This window comes from Mauremys mutica, chromosome 4 (genome assembly GCF_020497125.1).
Source record: "Mauremys mutica isolate MM-2020 ecotype Southern chromosome 4, ASM2049712v1, whole genome shotgun sequence".
NCBI classification, from domain to species: domain Eukaryota; kingdom Metazoa; phylum Chordata; order Testudines; family Geoemydidae; genus Mauremys; species Mauremys mutica.
Window position 1 is genome coordinate 37,964,844 of NC_059075.1, and position 15,302 is coordinate 37,980,145.

The window sequence follows — 15,302 nt, forward strand, 5'->3', positions numbered from 1 at the left end:
GCAGAGCTCATCAGCATGATATGCACATTGCCGGGGCACACTGCCTGGCTCGTACTTTGTGAGAAGTCTATGTCCGTGTCTATGTCCTCATCACTTGTCACCGTGCTGCCGTCGCCTCCTCGCCTGGTTTTGCTTTTGCAGCTTCAGAATCTGCGCTGAAAAAAGGTGTGAAACAATTGTCTGCCGTTGCTCTGATGGAGGGAGGGGCGACTGACGACATGGCTTACAGGGAATTAAAATCAACAAAAGGGGTGGCTTTGCCTCATTATTGCACAAGATGAGTAACCCTCTCTTCTTCTTTGAGTGCTGTCCCTGTGGGTGCTCCATGTCAGATGAATGTAGAGTGCGGGCCGAGGGACATACTGGCCGCTGCTTCCAGCAGATGAGTGTAGAGCAGTGTCCCCAATTCCACTTGGTCTATTTCTCTGCCTACTAGACTCGTACGGTCTGGAATGAGGACGATTATACTATGTGTCCCTGGCATGGTGGTAAGGTTGGTAGCACTTTCTCTTAGTGGGTGGTGTTTAGATGCTCAGTCTACAAAGAGATGCCTGAGAGCCCTTCATGTAATGGAGAACCTCATCGGTTTTTGATTAAAACAATTTGTCTTTGTCAAAGGGAAGGTCTTCCACCTTCATTTGCAGCTCTTTCAGAATACCGGCCAACAGGAGCAAGGAGGCTCTGCACTTCACGATAGTCCTAGCTGTGGTGTGAGCTGCTGTATCGGCCACGTCCAGGGAAGCCTGTATAGTAGTCCTGGCAACTAGTTGCCCTTCAGTGAGCACAGTCTTAAATTGTGCTCTTGTCTTCAGGAAGGTCAGACGTAAACTCAAAGTGCTTCCTGTAATTGTCCGGTTGGTATTCTGAAAGACCTGCAAATTAAGGTGGAGGATCTTTTCTTTGACAAAGATAAATTGGTTCGCTGCCTTGATCACTAGTAAGTTTGGTTTTGGATGGGAAAAAAGAAAGTCTATTCCCTTGGCTGGCATATATTATTTTCTGTCAGCCCATCTGCATGTTGGAGGGATGATGGCTGGCATCTGCCACTCTGTTTCCGCAGGTTCAAGGATTGCATCATTTATGGGCAGAGCAATTTTGGAGGATGAGGAAGATTGCAAAATTTGTAGCAACTTGGGTTGACTTTCCTGGACCTCCTCTAGGTGAATGTCCTGGCTAAGTGCTACGTGTTTAAAAAGTTCCTGAAATTGTTTGAAGTCATAGGATATCAGGATTGGAAGGGACCTCAGGAGATCATCTAGTCCAACCCCCTGTTCAAAGTAGGATCAATCCCCAGACAGATTTTTTCCCCAGATCCCTAAATGGCCCCCCTCAAGGATTGAACTCACAATCCTGGATTTAGCAGGCCAATGTTCAAACCACTGAACTATACCTCCCCATCTGCCAGTGTAGGTGAAGGTGGCATGATGGCCTCATGGGGGGAAAAAGAGTTGTGTGTTGGCCACACATCCTCAGGACTTATTTCTTCTTTTGGATCCTCCATCATCTCCTCTGGGACTACCGATGTTGTAGCCACTGGAGATAAAGGGTGACACTGAAGTTCACCTCTGGTTGGTGATGAGGTTCATGCATTTGTATGCTGCCCACGGGTCTCACGTGGCCACTGCATGGGGAATGCCATGTGGGGACACACCCATGGTTATCCATACCACGGGTAAGGTGGTTGTGCATGTTGGCCTTTGGGTCTCAGTGTACCCCAGCAAGTCTGTGTTGAGTCATGCGGGAGCATTGTGGAGAGAAGAATCCTTCCTCCTGGTCCTCATTATCCCTGTTGCTGGACATCGGCAGTGCTGTGAGAAACGTAGGCTGTGTAAGACGCTTCTTGCAGGCGATCCGTCGGTGCCGAGAAGTGATTGGGGCACCGATACAACAGTAATATATTTCTGATGGAGCAACTGTTGCAGTGCTGGTGGATGTGGTGCTGATGATTTAGTTGTGGCAGAAAGGTGCACAGCCATCTTGTGGCTGGATTTTGTTGGGGCCAGTGGGCCCATCGCAGTGCTGTCAGTCGGTGCCAGTCGAGGGGTCGGTGCTGAGCAAGGCAGCATCACTAAAGTCATGGTTGGCACCAGAGGTGGCTGCATGGTCGGTGCCATATCCATTGCAGGTGCCAGCATGGTTGGCACCCATGGAGGAGACATGGCTTTGTCTATGTCTCGACTCCTTGCCCTTTGCTTTGGATTCATTGGCATGGCTGGTGCCAGGTAGCGGGGGAGTTATATGTACTGGCTCTCAAGGTCGTCTGCACCAATGGTAACAACCTCACAGGGGACTGTTTCTTTATGTGGATCCCACTGAGGAGAGGTCGATGCTTGCTTCCTCTTTTCGTAAGAGAACATAAAAACATAAGAACGGCCGTACCGGATCAGACCAAAGGTCCATCTAGCCCAGTATCCTGTCTACCGACAGTGGCCAATGCCAGGTGCCCCAGAGGGAGTGGACCTAACAGGCAATGATCAAGTGATCTCTCTCCTGCCATCCATCTTCACCCTCTGACAAACAGAGGCTAGGGACACCATTCCTTACCCATCGTGGCTAATAGCCATTAATGGACTTAACCACCATGAATTTATCCAGAGGATAGAAACATGCTCTTGGTCGGTTCAGACTGGATCAGTGAGCACTTAAAGGAAGGCTTCTGTTGGTTCTTTTCTGACCCTGGTTGGAATGATTTCTCCATGAGGATCATTTTGAGGCGGAGATCCCAGTCATGCCGGACTCTCGCTTTCAAGATGTTACAACGAATGCAGTTCTGTTGTATGGGTGTTTCTCTCGGGCATCTCACGCAGAGCGAGTGCCCGTGGGACCGCAGCATCACTTCTCAGCAGGAGCCACATCTCTTAAAGCCAGAGGAGCATGGCATGTCCAAGGGAGCGGGGAAGCAGAGAAAACTTTTGTGGGTGGTGTTCCAAAAGGAGCAGGAAACTGGAGAAACAAAAACTATTATTTTTTTTTAACAACTAATCCTAACTAATAACTACAACAAACCTAACAACTAAATTTCTATTTTTTTCTATCTACAGGGGAAGAAGCTATCGCACTGCCCTGAGCTCCATCTTCAGCCGAAGATGGTTGAGAAGGAACAGAGGGGGTTGGGCCGTGTGCGCTAAACGAGACTCCAATGGTGCTGCGAGACAGCTACTGTACACATGTGGCCTGACCAAGCACTGGTCTCCAAATCTCCAATCAATGGCACTGGGACGCACCATCACCTGAAGTGGATCACCCACAGGGACAGCACTCGAAGAAGAAGCAGGAAACACCATACAGTGAGCTTTGTTTACAAAAAGACAAGTACAGGTCACAGAAAAGAAAAATAAAGTGAAGCAATGCAAACAACAAGCAAACAAAAACGAGGAATAAAAATATATAGTTCCATGCAACGGATGTGGGAAAGGAGTACAGCAGGAAAATGCTGTGAGGCACAGAGAAGATCATAGAATCATAGAATATTAGGGTTGGAAGGGACCTCAGGAGGTCATCTAGTCCAAACCCCCTGCTCAAAGTAGGATCAATCCCCTGACAGATTTTTGCCCTAGATTCCAAGATGAGGGTAGAGACTGTAGGAGGAAGAAAGAGAGAGAGAAGTGGTAGTTAAACATTTAGCACCATATATGAGAGAATTAGAATTTAAACATATTGAAAGAGTGTTATTCCACACATTTCTCAAGGAAGTAAACTTATTTTACCACTGTACTTACATATGAGTGACTTTACTTAAATTGTAGAAGGAATGGGCCTCCAGCCTTTGTAACGTAGCATCTATGGAGATATAGCTAAACATCAGGAAAACAGAAAAAGAAACATGTCACATAGAAAGACAGGTTGTAAGCAATGACCAATGCTCATTGTGCTTGTTTTATTGTTCCTTCCCATTCTCTTCAGCCTCCAGTTTGTTTTGCCTTAAGAGAATGTCATAAATGTTTGTACAATGCCAAGCACAAGTGCCTGATTCTGATTAGACCCCAAAAACACACAATGTACAGTTAAATCAGAAAGACATGAAGAAAACATCAGAGAAGCAACTGGAGTTCACTTTGTTGAGGGTACTAAGCCCCAGTTCAGGTTCTTTCCCCCAATTCCACTTGGCCTGGAGCAGCGAACTGCGGCCAGTGGGAGCTGCGATTGGCCAAACCTGTGAACGGGGCAGGAAAACAAACTGGCCTGGCCTGCCAGGGGCTTTCCCTACACAAGCGGCGTCCCAAGTTTGGGAAACACTGGGGTAGGGAAACAAAGATGGCCTGTGGGCTGTGACTGCAACAAACGCTCTTAAATTACATAGTAAGCAGACCATAAAGACAGCCTACATTCAGAACAGCATTGAAAATAAATTAAATTGAAAATAAATCTTTCTCGCATGAATTTAAGAGAATTTTTAATTCCACTTTTTTCCCCACAATGACAGTCACAGGTGATATGATAAGAAGGCAATGTGCTCCAGTGGCAGGTTACTAGATTGGAAGCATGGAGCCCTGGATTTTGTTCTCATTTCTGCATCTGACTTCCTAATGGGTGATCTTGCAAGTCACTTCTCTTTATACCTCCATTTCTGCCTCTGTAAGTAATTGTAATGCTTTGTAAATGCTTTCAGATGTATGAATAAAAAGTGCACCATAAAAATAGGTATTATTAAATCCCAGGGTGAATTTGTGTATTTCCACCTATTTCTCTGACTACACACCTGGAAATACTAAACCGTTGTGAATGTGCAACAAGAGAATATGGGGGTTTAAATTTATTTTTATTTAATTATTCCAATCACATTATTCTCTTAACTATTAACTGAATGGGTTCATTTTAAAATAGCATGTTCATTATAATATTTTCTTACTCTTAAAAATGTTGCTAGAAACAGTAACTTTTGAAGCCACTTTATTTTGTTGCATGTGTCACAGTTCAGGGCAACTGCACCTATATTCCCACTCAGGGGTCCCCAACAGCTACCATTCTAGGCTCCTGGCTTCTCAGGCATCACCTCGTTTGGGTGAAGACCCATATCCTTCTTCCTTCTGACCAGATTTTTTTCCTCCCCGGCTGCACAGTTCCCCATTTACTCTATGACATTCCCAGCAAGCCAGCCTGCTTAAACAGGCTGGTGTCTACACTTTTGCTCACTCTTCAAAGGCTATAAACAGCTGTAATAGCCAGCAGTCACAAGTTACCACACAGCTCTTTATAAGGAAGAACATTTATTCTTAAGGTGAAAGTATTATAGAGAAAACTATAAAAGAACCTTACATACTTGCAAATAAGCTTATCAGAGATCACCCCGAACTCCAACCAGGGCTCTGGTAGGAGTCAGTCCTTCAAACCCCACCAAAGGGGATTTTCTGTACTTGAAAAGGTCATAACAGCTTTACTTCAGAACAAGCATGCTAAGGGGGCAGATCAGCCTGTTTCTCGAATCAGTTTGGGCCTTTTTTCTCCAATCTTTGACAACAGGCAATCAGTAAACAATCACCCTTTGGGGGTGGGGGTTAGCTTTAAAGGTTGGGTTTTTACATAATCAGGGGTGGGAATTTGTATTCACATCCCCAAGATTCCCCAGGAAAACACTTTATGCTGTTTGTCCCAAAAGTCCATTCTCCTCTGGCACACTGATGAGTGTAGTCCTTTGAAGTTCATAACACTTCCCAGGATTCACATCCCATCTTCCACCCTAGAGAAGTTACATGCAATGACAGCCCACAATAATATATAACTTCTGCATTTGCAGAGGGGGCAAAAACCTAACTGGTTTCAAGACTGAGCTTGGTAAATTTGTGGACGGGATGGTATGATGAGACTGCCTACAATGGCAGGTAGCCGACCTGCAACTACTAGCAGAAAATATCTCCAATGGTTGGTGACGGGATACTAGATGGGGAGGGCTCTAAGTTACTACAGATAATTCTTTCCCAGGTTTCTGGCTGGTAGATCTTGCCCACATGCCCAGGGTGTAACTGATCACCATTTGGGGTTGGGAAGGAACCTTTCCCCTAGGTCAGATTACCAGAGACCCAGGGTTTTTTTGTTTTTTGGGTTTTTTTTTTTGCCTTCTTCTGAAGCATGGGGCATGGGTCACTTACAGGTTTAAACTAGTGTAAATGGTGGAGTATCTGTGACTTGAAATCTTTAAATCATAGTTTGAGGATGTCAGAACCTGAACCAGGAGTTATGGGTTTATTTACAGGAATAGGTGGATGAGGTTCTGTGGCTTACAATGTGCAGGAGGTCAGACTAGATGATCATAATGATCCTTTCTGGCCTTAAAGTCTATGAGTCTATGAGTAATACAATGTACTTAAACTTAATTCAAGAAGGTTTTTAAAGGAAATATCTGTCACAATATGGTCAAAATAAAATATAAAAAATCAAACTATGAGTTAAGACAAAAAATTAAAACATATCTGCATATAGCTTTTTTCAAACTGTGTTTTATATGAGTAGTTAGAAAAAATGTGTTAAAGCCTTATTTCAGTCACCGTCTCATACATCAACTGCTGAGCCTTGGATTTTGAAATGCTTTACATGGTTGAACCTCTCCCACTTGACTGCACTGTATTTTTAGTAGGTTGGACAGCACCAAATAGAAAGTGAACATGACTAGTGTAATAGGGTCAGCCACCTTCTCAGCACCCCCTTGTGGCCTGAGGTCACTCTACAGTGGCCCAGTCTCCCTACTTTTCAGGGTTCTCTTAATCAGACTACGAAAACAAACTTTCCATCAAGTCCATGTTCCCAGTCTTTCCTGCTTAGGATGACCAGATAGCAAGTGTAAAAAATCGGGACAGGCGGTGGGGAGTAATAGGCTGGTGTCGTTGGCGACTGCAACTTCTTTCTGTTAGCTTCTTACATGAAGAACTCAAGGCATAGCCTCTGGAATTCTTATGAGAGGAATCTTGGGTCTTCCTCCTAGATGCCCTTGAAGTACAACTTGGAGACAGTTGAGGTAGCTGACTTGTTCAGAGACTGGCATACAGAGAAGGTCTCCTGGCCAGGATCAGAGGCTGGGCACAGCAAGCTCACCATCATGAGGATCTAAAGTTTGATCTCCTTGTTTTTTCTGGCTCCAGATTTTAATGCCAGACAGAAGTTGCACTTTTGGGTTATATGAGTTTCCCTGAGGCAACAAATGCACTGGGAGCATCCGTCACTTACTAGCATTGCCTCCTGGTATAAGTGGCAACATTTAAAACCAGGAGAACCAGGCATGCCCTTCCAGTAATGTAAAGCTCCCAGGAGAGGAGAAACAATCTAATAGGTAACAGTCCTTACAACTAAGAAAGATAACATATACAACATTTTTTGGAAAAAAAAGGGTCTTTTTAACTACTACTACTACTACTACTAGAACTACCTAACTGCCACTAATAGTTCTTACAGTAGTTAGTTTATTATAGTTATGGGGACACAACTGTGATGACTGAGGCTGAGGCAGTTGAGAAGGATCTAAGACTCGTTCACGTGTGCAGTGGTATATACTGTAACAAACTCATGGCGATCAGTGGAGGTCCCAGATGACTAGAAAAAGGCTAATGTAGTGCCCATCTTTAAAAAAGGGAAGGAGGAGGAACCAGGGAACTACAGGCCAGTCAGTCTCATCTCAGTCCCTGGAAAAATCATGGAGCAGGTCCTCAAGGAATCCATTTTGAAGCACTTTGAGGAGAGGAAAGTGATCAGGAACAGTCAGCATGGATGCACCAAGGGCAAGTCATGCCTGACCAACCTGATTGCCTTCTATGATGAGATAAATGGCTCTGTGGATGAGGGGAAAGCAGTGGATGTGTTATTCCTTGACTTTAGCAAAGCTTTAGATACAGTCTCCCACAGTATTCTTGCCAGCAAGTTAAAGAAGTATGGGCTGGATGAATGGACAATAAGGTGGATAGAAAGCTGGCTAGATCATTGGGCTCAACAGGTAGTGATCAATGGTTCCATGTCTAGTTGGTAGCCGGTATCAAACAGAGTGCCCCAAGGGTTGGTCCTGGGACCGGTTTTGTTCAATATCTTCATTAATGATCTGGAGGATGGCGTGGATTGCACCCTCAGCAAGTTTGCAGAGGATTGGTAGATACGCTGAAGGGTAGGGATAGGATACAGAGGGACCTAGACAAATTAGAGGACTGGGCCAAAAGAAATCTGATGAGGTTCAACAAGGACAAGTGCAGAGTCCTGCACTTAGGACGGAAGAATACCATGCACTGCTACAGACTAGGGACCAAGTGGCTAGGCAGCAGTTCTGCAGAAAAAGACCTAGGGGTTACAGTGAACGAGAATCTGGATATGAGTCAACAGTATGCTCTTGTTGCCAAGAAAGCTAATGGCATTTTGGGCTGTATAAGTAGGAGCATTGCCAGCAGATCGAGGGACATGATCATTCCCCTCTATTCGGCTTTGGTGAGGCCTCATCTGGAGTACTGTGTCCAGTTTTGGGCCCCACACTACAAGAAGGATGTGGATAAATTGGAGAGAGTCGAGCGGAGGGCAACAAAAATGATTAGGGGGCTGGAGCACATGACTTATGAGGAGAGGCTGAGGGAACTGGGATTATTTAGTCTGCAGAAGAGAAGAATGAGGGGGGATTTGATAGCTGCTTTCAACTACCTGAAAGGGGTTCCAAAGAGGATGGATCTAGACTGTTCTCAGTGGTAGCAGATGACAGAACAAGGAGTATTGGTCTCAAGTTGCAGTGGGGGAGGTTTAGGTTGGATATTAGGAAAAACATTTTCACTAGGAGTGTGGTGAAACACTGGAATGGGTTACCTAGGGAGGTGGTGGAATCTCCTTCCTTAAAGGTTTTTAAGGCCTGGCTTGACAAAACCCTGACTGGGATGATTTAGTTAGAGATTGGTCCTTCTTTGAGCAGGAGGTTGGACTAGATGACCTCCTGAGGTCCCTTCCAACTCTGATATTCTATTATTCTAATGATTCAGACTGAGTAACGCATGTGCGGGCTGAACAGACATTGCTACGTGACATTTTCAAAGGCACAGAGGGCACAAGCACAACTAGAGTGAAGCACCGACAGGGAGACTACTCGAAGAACAACCTTTTGTTACATCCTTGAATGGGAAACTGAGGCAGGCTGCAGCAGACATTCCTCGCCAAAAGAAGGTGCTATACAATAGATATGTCTACTTGCAGGGATTCAGTGGAGAAAGGAAAAGTAGTGATAATTATGGATAGTCTTACACAATCACACTTACTAGCAGAGGCAAGGTGGGGGGGGCATGTGGGGTCACATTGCCCCCTCCCAGATTACTTGGTCAAATGATGTGGCCAGGCCCCCTCCCTGCGGAGCAGCTGAGCTGGCAAACTACACTGGGCATGGAGAGGCAGAGCTGCAGGAGGGGTTGCTGCTTTAACTCTGCCGGGAGAGGCAGAGGAACAGCTGAGAACTGCACGGAGGGGGCGCTGCTTTCCGGGAGGGGAGGGGGCATGACTCGATCTATTCTGGAGTTGTGTCCCCCCCACTGCCAAGAGGCACGGGTCGTCTATGCTTACTAGATCACTAGGACTACAAGCTTAATGGTGAGAATGATAGCAAGTACTCCCCATCCCTACTGAAGCATTAGTGATTTTACTAGCTGTTAGTCTATAAGGCTAGTAAATGTCTGTTAGTCTATAAGGTGCCACAGGATTCTTTGCTGCCTTTACTAGCTGAGTTCACCTAACTGGGAATCTCTGTACATTTTCACCTGTGAGTACTGTTGATGGAATGAGACTACGAGCATGTGTGTGATGGTATGGCTGGTGCAGTAGTGATTTGCATTACGAATAGGAAACCTGTACAAAAGATTTAGTCCTACAGAAAATGTCAAGGTTCTCTTCACCCACAGTTTCTAACACAATGGTGAGGGTGGGTGGCCTATCAAATACCCCACTGTACGATGAAATCCAGTGCCTGCTACCAATTAGGTGCAATAAAATGGCAGGAATATTTGGGAAGTAATGATGATACATCTAATGGGTGGATTGGTGATGAGATGTAGAGCTTTAAATGTGTTTTAACTCTTAGTTTGGTATTCATCGGCAGAATGCATCCACCCTGTTGCTTTTGCAACAATTTGAATTTATAATTTACATTTTGATTTGGCTGTTTCTAGGTATGACCCAAGAACCCCTCAATGCCAAGTGGCAAGGGCGTTACAACAATATCCTGATTCTGGTATGTACATTCTGTACAAAGAATGCCATGTGAGGTAATAAAAAAAAGTCAGGGTCTTGCTGGTCATTGTCATTGTTAGGGTCTATAAATACATTTCATGTCTAAGGAGTTATGTATATATAGCAAAAATGTTTTAAAGTCTGTATCAAACCAGAGTTGACAAGCAGGTTTCTGTAATATGTTTCATAAACACAGGGATGTTTATTCACCTGTCTCTGTTGAAATGTGAATTAAGTGTTGTGTCATTCAGAATGGGCGTTCCATCACCCATCTTAGCTAATTGCAGATGAAGAATTGTAAGAATTTCAGAAAGGAAGAGAAGTTTGCTCACCTTGTGCAGTAACTGAAGTTATTTGAGATGGTTATCCCTGTGGGTGCTCCACTACTGGAGATTTGTAGTAGCAGTGCCTAGTTGGCTGCACGCACGCGGCAGCCGTCCCACTCTGAATGATTACCTAGCATGCGCAGCCAACCATCCCCCAGTTCCTTCTCTACCCCAGAGGATTGGCATGAAGCTCTGAAGGAGAGGGGAGGGGGGAATAGTGGAGCACCCACAGGGACAACCATCTCGAAGAACTGCAGTTACTGCACAAGGTGAGTAACCTCCTCCTTCTCCTTCTCCTCCTCTTCCTCCTCCTCCTCCTTCTTCTTCAAGCATGTTCCTGTGGGTGCTCCACTTTAGGTGACTGTTGAGCAGTACCCCTCCATGGAGGGGAGGGGCTTTGGAGTTGGTTCATTGATGGTGGATAACACCATGAGTCCAAACTGAGCATCTGCAGCTAATTGCTGTTCACTAGTGTTTAGTGAAGGTATGGGCAGATGCCCAGATAGATGCTTTGCAAATGTCTGTGATGTGTACATTACTGAGAAAGGCCATAGATGCTGATAATGCTCTGGTGGAGTGTGTGCAAACTCCCGGTGGAGCTTGCAGGTAGCTGTTTTGGTAGCACAAATGGATACATCTGGATATCCATTTAGATAGTCTCTGTTTTGAGATGGTTTGGCCCTTCGAACATTCTGTTATGGAAACAAATAGTCAAGATGATTTTCTAATGTTTTTGTTCTTTCTATGTAGAAAGCTAACACTCTGCGAATGTCCAGCATGTGAAGTGAGGCCTCCCTGCTGCCGGCACGCAGCTTCGGGAAAAATACAGGTAAGTAAATGGGCTGATTTAAATGAAAAGGGGAGGCCACTCTGGGTATGAATTTGGGATGCAGTTGTAGGATTACTTTATCCTTGAAGAATGTAATATAATGTGGGTGTGCCATTAGGGCACCTAATTCTACAACCCGTTTTGCTGACGTGATGGCAATGAGGAAAGCCACCTTCATCGATAAGTGTAACAAAGAGCAAGTTGTGTGGGGTTCAAATGATTTCCCCATGAGACTGCAGAGAACAAGGTTGAGATCCCACATGGGAGTAGGGTTACTTAGGTGGGATAAGTGTTTTTTATGTCTTTAAGGAAGCGTTTAGTCATTGAATGAGCAAAGATCGTGACTCTGTCCACCTTATCATGGAAGGATGTGATGGCAGCCAGCTGTACTCTGATGGAGCTGAGGTTTTCTTTGGCTCCATAGGCGCCAAGCTAGGAAGTTTGGCTTTAGTGCATGTACCTCCATGACAGCTTGCCCGCATAGGGTGTTTAGCTCCTCAGGAAGTCTCAGTACTGGACATTCTTGGTGCCTCACAGTCCAGCTCTCTCAGTGCCATCAGTACCAGGGCAGATTTGTTCACCACGTTAGCAAGTCCTTTACCGGTACCGGTGGCAGATTTTTCACTCGGAGATTTCTTTTAGGCAAATCTCATTGTGACAATTAGTGCGACCGCTTTTTGGCTGCCTTTTTGGGATCAGGCTCCTTAGCAGCTGTTTTTGAAGTAGATCCCCTGTCAGACGCTGCCACTAGTGACCATTGGCCAACAGGCATCCTGGACTCGGGGTCGGATGCTGATCTGAGGGATTTCTCCATCATCAGAAGTTTCAATTGGAGATCCCAGGCCTTCCTTGCCCTAGCAGTTAATTTTTTGCAGTGTGGACACTTTTGGGCGATGTATGTCTCGCCAAGGCAGTGGACACACTGTGCATGACCATCTGAGACAGGTATTGAAAGTCTGTAGGTCAGGCAGTGTTTAAAGTCAGGAGAGCCGGGCATGCCTGAGAGGGTAATTGCTTTGGAGAAAGAAGAGGGATAACCCCATTTTTGTTTCTCTCTTCTTGGTTTTTTTCCCAAAGCTGAGTACCCACTGGAGAGGCAGGGTAAAAGGGAAGGGGAAAATCTATAATTTTTTTAAAGAAAAAAAATAAAGTAAAATATAGGATATAAAGAATGAAATTTATAGCCAGCAGTGCTGAATAGTTAGCTATGTGGAACTGGAGAATAGCTGAAGAACAGGCTTTCCGCTGGAAAAGGTCAGGAGAAATGTGGGACCCTTACTGAATGGGGGAGGCAACCTAATGACAGATAAGTACTCAATGCTTTTTTTGCCTCGGTCTTCACAGACAAGGTCAGCTCCCAGACTGCTGCATTGGGCAGCACAGTATGGGAAGGAGGTGAGCAGCCCTCAGTGGCGAAAGAACAGGTTAAGGACTATTTAGAAAAGCTGGACATGCACAAGTCCGTGGGGCCAGATGCAATGCATCCGATGGTGCTGAGGGAGTAGGCTGATGTGACTGCAGAGCCATTGGCCATTATCTTTGAAAACTCATGGTGATCAGGGGAGGTCCCGGACGATTGGAAAAAGGTAAATATAGTGCCTATCATAGAACAGCATTGTGCATGCTCAGCCAGAAGATAGGTGCCCTGACACCTAGAGGGTGACTGCAGTGCACATGTCCAGAGGCAAAAACTTTGGAGCCTACAGGGTTAGACAGCAGCTGAACTGGAGTTTTGTGGTGCACAGTGGTACCTAAAAGTAGGATTTAGGCACTCAAGTATCTTGATGGCTAGCACCCAGAGACAACAGTCACCTCAGTGCCCAGAAAAATCATGGAGCAGGTCCTCAAGGAATCCATTTTGAAGCACTTGGAGGAGAGGAAGGTGAACAGGAACAGTCAACATGGATTCACCAAGGGCAAGTCATGCCTGACCAACCTGACTGCCTTCTATGATGAGATAACTGGCTCTGTAGATATGGGAAAAGCAGTGGATGTGATATACCTTGACTTTAGCAAGGCTTTTGATATGATCTCCCACAGTATTCTTCCCAGTAAATTAAAGAAATATGGATTGGATGAATGGACTATAAGGTGGATAGAAAGCTGGCTAGATCATCAGGCTCAATAAGTAGTGATCAATGGCTCAATGTCTAACTGGCAGCCAGTATCAAGCGGAGTGCCCCAGGGGTTGGTCCTGGGCTAGTTTTGTTCAACATCTTCATTAATGATCTGGATGATGGGATGGATTTCACCCTCAGCAAGTTTGCGGATGACACTAAGCTGTGGGGAGAGGTAGATATGCTGGAGGGTAGGGATAGGGTCCAGAGTGACCTAGACAAATTGGAGGATTCGGCTAAAATAAATCTGATGAGGTTCAACAAGGGAAAGTGCAGAATCCTGCACTTAGGACAGAAGAATCCCATGCACTGCTACAGACTAGGAACCAAGTGGCTAGGCAGAAGTTCTGCAGAAAAGGACCTAGGGGTTACAGTGGACGAGAAACTGGATATGAGTCAACAGTGTGCCCTTATTGCCAAGAAGACTAATGGCATATTGGGCTGCATTAGTAGGAGCATTGCCAGCAGATTGAGGGAAGTGATTATTTCCCTCTATTCGGCACTGGTGAGGCCACATCTGGAGTACTGCGTCCAGTTTTGGGCCCCCCACTACAGAAAGGATGTTGAAAAATTGGAGAGAGTCAAGCGGAGGGCAACAAAAATGATTAGGGGGCTGGGCACATGATTTATGAGGAGAGGCTAAGGGAACTGGGCTTATTTAGTCTGCAGAAAAGAAGAGTGAGGGGAATTTGATAGTAGCTTTCAACTACCTGAAGCAGGGTTCCAAAGAGGATGGAGCTAGGCTGTTCTCAGTGGTGGCAGATGACAGAACAAGGAGTAATGGTCTCAGGTTGCAGTGGGGGAGGTCTAGGTTGCATATTAGGAAAAACTATTTCACTCAGAGGGTGGTGAAGCACTGGAGGTGGTGGAATCTCTATCCTTATTAAGGCCCGGCTTGACAAAGCCCTGGCTGGGATGATTTAGTTGGGGTTGGTCCTGCTTTGAGCAGGGGGTTGGACTACATGACCTCCTGAGGTCTCTTCCAACCCTAGTCTTCTATGATTCTATGAAATGATAGGGTAGCTCACTACAACTAAACAAACACTATCAGGAATAACTAAAAACAATTGATGTATCTGAGGTAAGAGAAGGTGCTGCTGTCACTCCGACTCAAGCCAAAGTGGTAGAGAAGGAACCGGGGGACAGTTGGCTGTGCATGTTAGGTAACTGCTTGGAGTGGTGCGAGATGGCTGCTGCGCATGCATGGCCAACTGGGTACTGATACTACAACTCTCCATTTGCAAGCGCAGGGTACCAAGACACCTAAAGTGGAGCATCCACATAAACACTCCTTGAAGAAGAACTAACAGTTAGAGAAACACAGCAGGGAAAGAAAACCTAACCTTGAGATACACTTCAAAGTCTTGCTGGATTATATTTGGGGAACAAAGAAGACACCCTGTCATCCTGCACCTAGAAAGTAAATGGGCAGTGAGTTTACATTAATGAAAACAGGATCATAGCCAGCCTTGGTTGAAGATGTTTTGGGTGAGACAAGTTAATGTTCTGTCTAATTAAGTTTAATAGTTTAATGATTTTGTTGTGTGTATATAGAAACCTTTTGTTTCCATTATCCTCACTCACTATTTTCTTGAATCTTTGATAATAAATTTATTTTCACTATAAATAAATCTCAGTGCTGTGATATTAATCAAAGTCCTGATCCTGAGTTGAATCATACAAGCTGGTGTGTACACTGTTCCCTTGGGACCAGTAGCCCTGGTATTTCTGTGAATATTGAGTGGATAAGGAGCTGGACACTACAGGGGAATGCTTCAAAGGAGATTGGGTCCCAGAATTCACTTATTGTTAACCTGCAAGGACCACTCAAACAGTAAGGCCCACAAGTGCAAGACAGGAAGA

General features: G+C 45.2%; 1 protein-coding gene across 1 annotated transcript in view; it reads right to left on the minus strand.

The window, feature by feature from the left end:
- The window catches only part of TSHR (thyroid stimulating hormone receptor), a 235,606-nt gene that overhangs the window by 85,273 nt on the left and 135,031 nt on the right, over window positions 1–15,302 (minus strand). Inside the window, exon 4 of the mRNA XM_045012551.1 lies at window positions 3,720–3,794. Within this exon, the coding sequence (XP_044868486.1) occupies window positions 3,720–3,794 (75 nt within the window). The remainder of the gene's footprint in view (window positions 1–3,719; window positions 3,795–15,302) is intronic.